Here is an 8749-nt window from a genome sequence, read left to right as displayed (position 1 = left end):
GGGGGGCTCGGGGGGTCCGGGGGGTCCGGGCAGCCTCACAGAGGGCAGGATGGGGCCCATAGGACAGGGATGTGAGCAGGATCCCCTCCCGGACAGACCGACCTGGTGATGCTCTGCCTCTCCTCACAGACAGACAGATGGACAGGGCAGTGCCCAGCGTCCCCTCACAGACAGACGGACATGGCAGAGCTTGGCTTACCATGACAGACACACAGATGCACAGGACAGTGACCAGCAAACCCCCTCATGGACAAGACAGATGGACAGGGCAGTGCCCAGCATCCCCTCACAGACAGACATGACAGGGAGTGGCTGCCCTCCCAGACAGACAGACAGACAGACGTGGTGGTGGGGTGGCAGAGCAGTGTCTACCCATAACTCCCAGACAGCCAGCCAGCTGTGTCCCACCAGCCCATGCTGAAGAGAGCTGCTGGGGCAGGATCCACCCTGGTGAGCAGAGCTGGGGCCAGCCCAGGTGGGGCCAGGCTAATCCCCGCGCAGACAGACAGACAGACGGGCCCGCGCCCCGCTCGCCCCTCCTGCCAAGGGGGTGCCCCGTTAAATCCCAGGCAGAGCAGGTGGAGCACGGCTAATCCTCAGGCAGAGAGGGGCAGTGGCTGGGGCAGGCAGGCAGGAACAGCTCTGGCAGAGCCACGTTTCGCACCAGAAACATCCCGACAGCTTCACCTGGACAAACAGACCGAACGTAGAACCGTCGTAGAATGGTTTGGGTTGGAAGAGGCCTTAAAAATCACCTTCTGCTGGGAGAAGCAGAGTCCTGAGGGCAGAGAGGAGTTAACGGCTCCATGGCAGGCACAGTTGGGGGATTTTTTTTTTACCTGTGAAAACCAAAATAAAGATGACACCCCCATGTCCTGCCCCGTTCAGGCAGAGCCGTGGGCTCCGGACCGGCCGTGGCCTTCAGGAGCTGCCCCTAAGATCTGCAGTCGGAGATAAAAAGAAAGTTCCTGCTGGTTCTCTTCCAGACAAATGAGCCTGGCCGAGTCTTTCTGCTCCTTAGCAGCATCTGCCCACCCTCTGCACCTGATTCCTTCCACCAGCCTTTCATCTCCCTCCCCTGCCTGCGTCCAGAGCCCCGGCAGAGCTGCCTGCAGCCTTCGTGGTACCCGAGGATGCGGGTCCCCTGGGACCATGCCCTGCCCACCTCCTTCTCCTCATCTCCTCCCGCCTCAGCACTGCTCTTCCCGCAGCTCCCCCTCTCCCAGCCTCCTCTGAAAGCTGCCTGAGAAGGGATTTTTGACCGAAGGGAAGGGTTTTCTGGAGCTTTGCCTGTTTGGAGACAGCGGCGCTGGGGCCTGTCTCCTTATCTCTCTCTAGTCTGACCCCTCCGGGGGGACGTTAATGACAGGCTGGTTTGTGCCTGAGAGTAAGAAGTAGAAACTTGAACCAGGCATATCAGGCCTTTCCATGGAAGCCTGCCTGCCTTCTGTGTTGATCTGTATGCTGCTGGTGCAGGTAAATCTGGAATCAACAGGTTATTGAAAAGACAAAAAAACCCACCTCTCTCTCTCGGTGTGTGCGCTCGCTGATCAACACGGCGGTGAGGCCCTTTGGTGGGAGGTTTGGTAGGGGATGGAAATGCCTTCCAGGTGGATTTTTCTTATTTTTGTCTTACCTGTGCCTGCCCACGCGATGCTGTGGCACAGGGGTTCAACTCAGTTGTCTGCATGTGGTCATCAGGGGCATCCAGGATGCTCTCGAGACACACATCCAGTGTGGGTGGGTTTGGCTGAGGACTTGCAGGAGATCTGGTCATCTGGTCACCTTGGCTCAGCAGCTGGAAGCCAGCTGAGACACCTGAGGACATCTCAGGTGACACTGGACATCTGTATTTAGACAACAGTGGCATGTTTGCAGCCTGAGCTGGTCTAGTCTGGGATGGTCAGTTTTTCAACTCCCTCCTGGTGCAAGGTGATGTCTCTGTTAAAGCTTTTTGCATCAGAAAAATGCAGGAGGCTGCAAATATCAGAACCCTGCTCATGTATTTTCCCGTGGTCACTGTCATTGCTTCTTGCTGCCTCATTTAGGTGGACCAGTGATGTGGCTGCCTTAAATGATGTGGCTGCCTTAAATGACGTGGCATCGTGATTGACATGGCAACACTGAACACCAAGAGGGGCTGAGCTCACTTGCTTGCCCACTTGAAGCATATTCTTGCTTGGTGGTGTCTACCTAGGGACTACTTTGTTCTGAGTCTGTGGGTGAGACTGGTGGAAATATCCTCCAAGGCCTGAAACCCTTGGGTGAACCCAGAGCTGTCAGGATGAGGTGTAGATGAGATGACAGATAAAATATGCTGGTAATTGAAGCTTGCTATGGCAAGGATGGGTGGGGGTGGAGCTGGCCATAGGTCTCCATTGGAGAAGAGCTCTGGCTGGTCCAGTTCAGACTGGGAGTAGGTTTCTATAGCTCCATATTTAGGGCATTTACTGTGATTCAGTCTATAGTGTCCATAAATCTACATTTGACATCTGATGAGAAGTTCAGGAATAGTTGCAGGGTGTGTTTAGTCTCTGTAGTACAGCCAGTCCCAGGCTATGTCACCAATTGAAATATTTTATTGAAACACCACTTTCCAACATTTTTTGATATAAGCATTATCAAGAAATGGAAATTATAATACAAGAGTATAATTGCCCAACTCCCCTTAACTTGCTGCAGTGCTTTATTGAAGACACACTGCAAAAGGAAGAAGGCAAATTCCTTTCACATAATTAAGGATTTTAAATCTAGACTGCATTTTTTTAATAAAATATTTTATTTTCATGCTATCCTCTTGTACTACAGATAGTTTCAGCCTCTGTGCTTGGATTAATTGTTACTGGAGTTATTATATAAAGCCTATTAGAAAAAGCAAAAAGCAAAAAAAAAATAATACAAACACCACTGGGTGTATTTTACCCTGCACTTGTCATTCAGAAAAGCTTTCCAGTGTGAGATGTATGAATTATTATAAATTAAACACAGAACGTTCAGCACTCCAGACTTTCTACATGCACTAATATCCATTTATTAAAATAAATAGAGGCACAAGCTCTTTCTGAGGCACAAGAGGTCATTTGGCAGCCCAAGTGGGCCTTTGTTTGGAGGAGAAGTATTTCTGAGATAAATAACTCTCTTCCCATTCCCACAAAAATGGTTTTTATATTGCAGCACTGGGCCTGGAAAGTCTGTGCATTTTTTTTTGCTTCAAAAGTGGACATTTTGTCAAACCTGTGCAGAACTCAAAAGCTTGAAGGAAAAAATCAGCCTGGAATGGAAATAGCAAAATGGCTCTGAGAAATGCAGCTGGGGACCTTAAAAAATGGGGATAATAATGTTATGGATTATAAGATCAAGTCTGATCAGTGATCAGGTGTTTATAGGTGAGCTGGTAAGAGAACCTTGTGCTGGATTGAATTCTAGTTATTGCTCTGTATATTATTAAATACTTCCATTATCATTAGTTATGAAATGAATTTTGCATTTGAATACCTTGCCATTGCTCATGAATGAATTCACACCATATCTGGATGCTATAGGGATGTATTATCTCCATTTTGCAAGGGAGGAGCTGTTCTAGCAGTGAAGATCAAGCAAAAAGCTTGTGGGAGGACTGACTGGTCTGATTCCTCAACTGCTTTTCACACACACACATTGACAGCCCTTTCTCAGGCTTCTTACTGTTTGTCTTCAAAATCCAAGGAAGTAACACTACCAGCATCTTCCAGAGAAGAAATTTCAAATGACACATCTATGGTCCTTGAGGAAGAACCATTTATGTGGTTTAGAGACCTGTGCAGAAATAGGTAAATGGACAACTCCATGTGATGTCCCAGAAGTGCTAAATTTCCCTCAGGTCTAACGTAAGGATGTGTAAAAACTCATGTGGCTGCACATCTGAGGCAAATCAACAGTGCAAGGTGCTTGTTCCAACAAGGAACCTCACAAGTATTTGCAGAGCTGCTTTTACCCTCTGCCCACCTCATCACCCCTGACTTTTAGGGAGTTCTGCTCCAAGCATAAGACCTTGGAGCTTCCAGGGCTTAATTTGATTTCTTGCTTTAGTTAGAACCAGTTGCATTTCAACAAGTCATTTCCCTTGCTGAGAGCTAAAGAATTGCAAGTTTACACACTGGAAAGTTCTTCCTTGTCAAAAGGTGGAAAGATATTGGTAGAGCTGCTCTAATTTACTAGAGGCCTTGCATTCCCATTCCTCTGGAAAGCTGTGGCATCCCGAGGGCATGATGGGCATCTTCATACATTGGCAACCATCCCCAGCACACAGAATAGTGTGGGTTGTGTGGATGAAAAGCCTTGGAAGTTTTCTTCTTTCAGTGAAGTATTTTCTTCTTCCTTTTCTGCATGCACATCACCAACGTCCTTAGGGTGGAAGTGAAAAATACCCACACAAGCCAGACTATGATGTCTGGTGGAATATGACAGCTGTGGAAGTGGTGTGGGATAGGACCTCTTAAATCCAGATTTTGCATGTGTGTGTGGCTTGGGAGAGGGAAGGAGGGACTGGACTCTGGTTTTATTAAACCCAACAAAAGTATTGCAGCATGGATCCAATGCTTCCAAGTGTTTCTCCCGAAGGAACATTTACAAATCCATCAAATGTACATGAATTATTCTGTGTTTCCTTACTCCTGTGGTAAAAGAAGGTTTTATACTTGCCTTTTTATAGTTTCTGGTCTTCAAAGACATTTATATCTGGTTTTCCCCTTTAAGGCAGCAAGTCCTCCATGCTGAATCCTTATAGAGGCCTTCAGCCCCCTGGGAATGGCTCTCACTCCCAAAATCCTGCTCCTGTGATTTCTTTAAGTGTTGACCTGGCCAAAAGCTGGGATTTCCCTTTTCTCTGCAGCCCCACAGACAAACTTTTAGCCTGAACTTCTTCCCAGGCCAAATCCTGTTTGGGTATTTCTTAGAAAACTCCTCCAGTACCAACCCATTCGTCTGCTCTAGACTTGAGATCCCAACTTTGTCTTCTCCTGAGCTGACACAGAAGGGAGTTGTGTGGCTGCTGGAAGGGTCAGTGCATTAATCTGAAGTTCTTCAGTGGAGTTTTGAGCCCCTTGTTTGTGGAGCTGGGTGGATATTGTGTTTTCTTTTTGGTGACTGAAGCAGAAAACAGTCAGGATAAAAGTGAACTATATGCAACTGAAAACTTATTTTTTTACACTTCTCAGGTACTTCAAAAACTCTTGGAAATGTGATTTTGAACCAACCATGGACATTGTACTTAAGTGACATCAAATTATTTATCTTGAGGCTATTTAATTCCTTTCTCTAGCCTGTTTTAATAGGAAAATGCTACTTTAAAAGGAAAAACAGAAGTTTAATTTAGAAGGTAAAAGAACACTGGCATTTTCAAAATGGATTCTTCCTTAAAAGGGCATCTAAATAAATAGATTGACTTTTTTACTTTCCAAATTTCACCTGCACTCACAAATAGTTTTGAATGGCATGATACTGCAATTTTCAGGGAACTTGCTATCTGGCAAGAAAAGAAATAATAGCTTAGTTTTCCCCACATGCTGTGACATCCCTTAATTCCTTAATTGCTTTAATATGAGCAGGTTTGGGTTGTGTTTATACTATTTTGTGTTAAAAATTCCACTATCGTACAAGTCTGCTGTAGCTGTTCCACTAGTGGGAAGTGGGTGAAGCAGGGAGGGAGCAGATGTGTGAAAAGCACCACATGCCCTGCTCAGAACCTGTCTTTGATGGTGGCATCTGTGGCAGGGTCTATCCCAAAGCTCTTGCAGGTGTGTCACTGGCAGTGCAGGGAAGGAGGCATTTAGGGACGTGGGTTAGTGGTGGACTTGGCAGTGCTGAGTTAATGGTTGGACTTGATCTTAGAAGTCTTCTCCAACCAAAATAATTCTGGGATTCCCAAAGTGAACAGAGAGAGATTCACAAAAAGAAAAGACAAACAAACAGAGAATCTGTTGATTAACCAGCTGTTCATAAAAACACAACTATGTTAATTTGTCAGGTGGGTTTTTCTAAAACAGCATCCTGAGAGAGACAGCCTTTAAGTCACAGGAATGTTGCTTTGGGCCATCCTTCTGCATGGGGGTGAGATGTTTGTGGAGCACTTTGGGTGGGGGCACAGGGGAATGCACTTGTGTGAGCATAACACATGGAGGAGCAGGAACAGGTGGAGAAACCAGCAGTGGGGTTTGGTACAGAGATTTATGTACCCTCCAAGGTGTGTATTTCAGGCAAACCTGAGACAAGGCCAGAGCAATCCAGTCTGTCAGCAGCTTCCCCTTGGAAGAACCTCATCCACAGCTTGCTGCTGGTCTCCTGTGATTGCTGGCCAAAGAGCAGTGGGCTGGCATGCTGAGATGACTGGGATCCCAGCATCCCTCCACAATTTCTTCCTCTCCCAATAATGTTATTCTAATTTTGAGATGTTAATTTAAAAGGTTGCCCAGAGAAGCTGTGGCTGCCCCGTCCCTGGAAGTGTTCAAAGCCAGGTTGGATGGGGCTTGGAGCAGCCTGGTCTGGTGGGAGGTGTCCCTGCCCATGCAGGGGGTTTGGAACTAGATGATACTTAAAGGTCCCTTCCAACCCGAACCTTCTTATGATTCTATTCTTTAAAAAAAATAATAAAATAGAACAAACACAGTTTGTACATGTCCTTGATGTAATGAAGCATCTTAAAAGCACCACAAAGCCTGTTCAATTGAATGAGAAAAAAATATGACCAAATTGTGAAAGTGGGAACTTCCCTCCACAAGCCCCAGGTCTCTGGTTTTATCCCTCTGATGACTGAATATTTAGATGCAACCAAGTATTTATTTCTGGTGCCAGTAGTTAGGACATGACTAGATATATTGGCTAATCAACTAGTTAAGATGATAAACTCATCCTCAGATTGTAGTGGCTCTAATGAATGAGCAAGAACCTCTGCTCTCCCTTCAGTGGAACTATACTGATTTTTCCAGGGAGTATTTTCAGTGTTTCAACTTGCTGGAAAATGTTTTGAGAATAGTTTGACCTTGTGTGTCCATAACTAGAAAGCCCTGATTTCAGCTAATGTGAAGTGACTTTTTGGCACCACAGGGATTATGGATGAGGTCTGGTAACACCAAGTTGAGCTCAAGAGTAAATGTAACAATTCCTTCCAAGCAAAACTCTGGTTGCATTTTGAAGGGGTTGCATTAGGTGTGTTGGGTCCAATTTTGCAGTAGATATAGAGAAGGGATGCTCCTTTGACTACACGACCCAGGAAGGTTGACTGTGAGGGGCAGAAATACTATTGGGAAATACTGATGGCATTTTATACTCTACTCATCAAGTTAATTAGGTGTGATCCTGGCTGTGTCTTTTCTGGTCAAAGGGTTTGGCGAGGTGTTGATTCAACATGGTACCAGCCTGTGTTTCTAGTGTAACATCTACCAACTATCAATATTTCTTGGCTCTGTGGTGCTGTTTTACAACCAAACCCTTTACATTTCCCATCTTGGGCTAGTATTTCAAGAGCTGAAACCATGAAGAAAGGGGGCAAAGAAGGGGGAAGGAGAGATGTGAACACCAGTGTTGCACAAGACATCTTGTTCATTCATCTATATTTATGATTCAGGCATGGGGTAGGAGTACTAAATTTAAAAAGGAAAGAGTTTGGGCTTTTAATAAGGCTCTTCACTTCTATCTGTTGTGCTCTAACCTTTGCATTACCCACTGCATGTTCCTCCCAGCGTTCTGGCTTTATGGTCTGCTGACTCACAGCCATGTATCTTCTTCATTACTTCAAAAAACCCTGGTTGCTTTAGAGCAACCTCTGTGTGTACAAAATGAATGTTATTTCCATTTGCTTTTATATTCTTTCCTATATAATACAAAACCACTGCTGGTTTTAGTTTAACACAGAGAGCCTCTTATAATGGTCCAAGCATCATCTACTTTATTAGTGCCTGCTTGATAAAGCTTCCACATTCTCCAGTGAGTTTGCTTCTGAGGATGCTAAGGCTTTACAATATGCACTGAGATGTTGATAAAATCTCATCAAAGCCTGCTAAAAGATCTCCTTTATCTATTTTGATTGGCTTGATTACATTGATTAATGAAACACTGGAGGATTTTATGTGATGGGATTAAACAACGCGATTAGTTTTAATAATATTTTCTAAAAAGGTAAGAACAAAAGGAAATGAAAAACACAGAGCAAAGTGTTCTGCACACAACATTCATGGTAAGTCATAATTCTTTGCTTTGCCCCGTGGAACAGTGGCATTTTACAGACTTCAGATGCAGGAATGTTCAGGAGGAAACAGAAGTTAATAAGTTAATACTGGGGTGAATCTTTGCAGTATTTTTGTACCAGTGCTAGAAGGAGTCTGAAGGCAGGTGATTGTTTTGCTCTATGGGCCACCTCCTAGTTCATCTTTGGTTGATTACAGGAGGAGGGAACTTCTGGACGAGAAGAAAACATGTATTATTTTAGTGGATTAAGTACCTTTAGGAACTTGCAGCAAAATCCTGCAGTTCTGGGAGAGCACATGGTAGCTCCCTGTCTGTGCCAAAGGGTCTATGTGCAAACTCCTCCACTGAAAGCTGTGGAATGGCAACAGCTTTACCACCTAAGGATTTGCCCCAGTAAAACTGATGTGTCTTTGGTCCAAGAAGAGACATTTATGGAAATCAGAAAATGAAAATGGGTATAGCAGTTTTCCCAACTACTGAAAGCTAATGGAAAGTAGGTTCACAACCGATGTAAGAAGAGCCAAAACAG

The 8749-nt window shown here is 45.0% G+C and overlaps 1 protein-coding gene across 1 annotated transcript in view; it reads right to left on the bottom strand.

Moving 5' to 3' along the window:
• Positions 1-1828, bottom strand: part of OTX2 (orthodenticle homeobox 2) — a 34983-nt gene extending 33155 nt beyond the window's left edge. Inside the window, exon 1 of the mRNA XM_009996470.1 lies at positions 1637-1828. Coding sequence (XP_009994772.1) covers positions 1637-1828 — 192 coding nt within the window. The remainder of the gene's footprint in view (positions 1-1636) is intronic.
• Positions 1829-8749: the final 6921 nt, after the last annotated feature.

This window comes from Chaetura pelagica, unplaced genomic scaffold, assembly GCF_000747805.2.
Source record: "Chaetura pelagica isolate M959 unplaced genomic scaffold, ChaPel_1.0 scaffold274, whole genome shotgun sequence".
NCBI classification, from domain to species: Eukaryota; Metazoa; Chordata; class Aves; order Apodiformes; family Apodidae; genus Chaetura; species Chaetura pelagica.
Note: the sequence above shows the minus strand (reverse complement) of the source record. Positions and strands in the feature narration are given on the sequence as shown.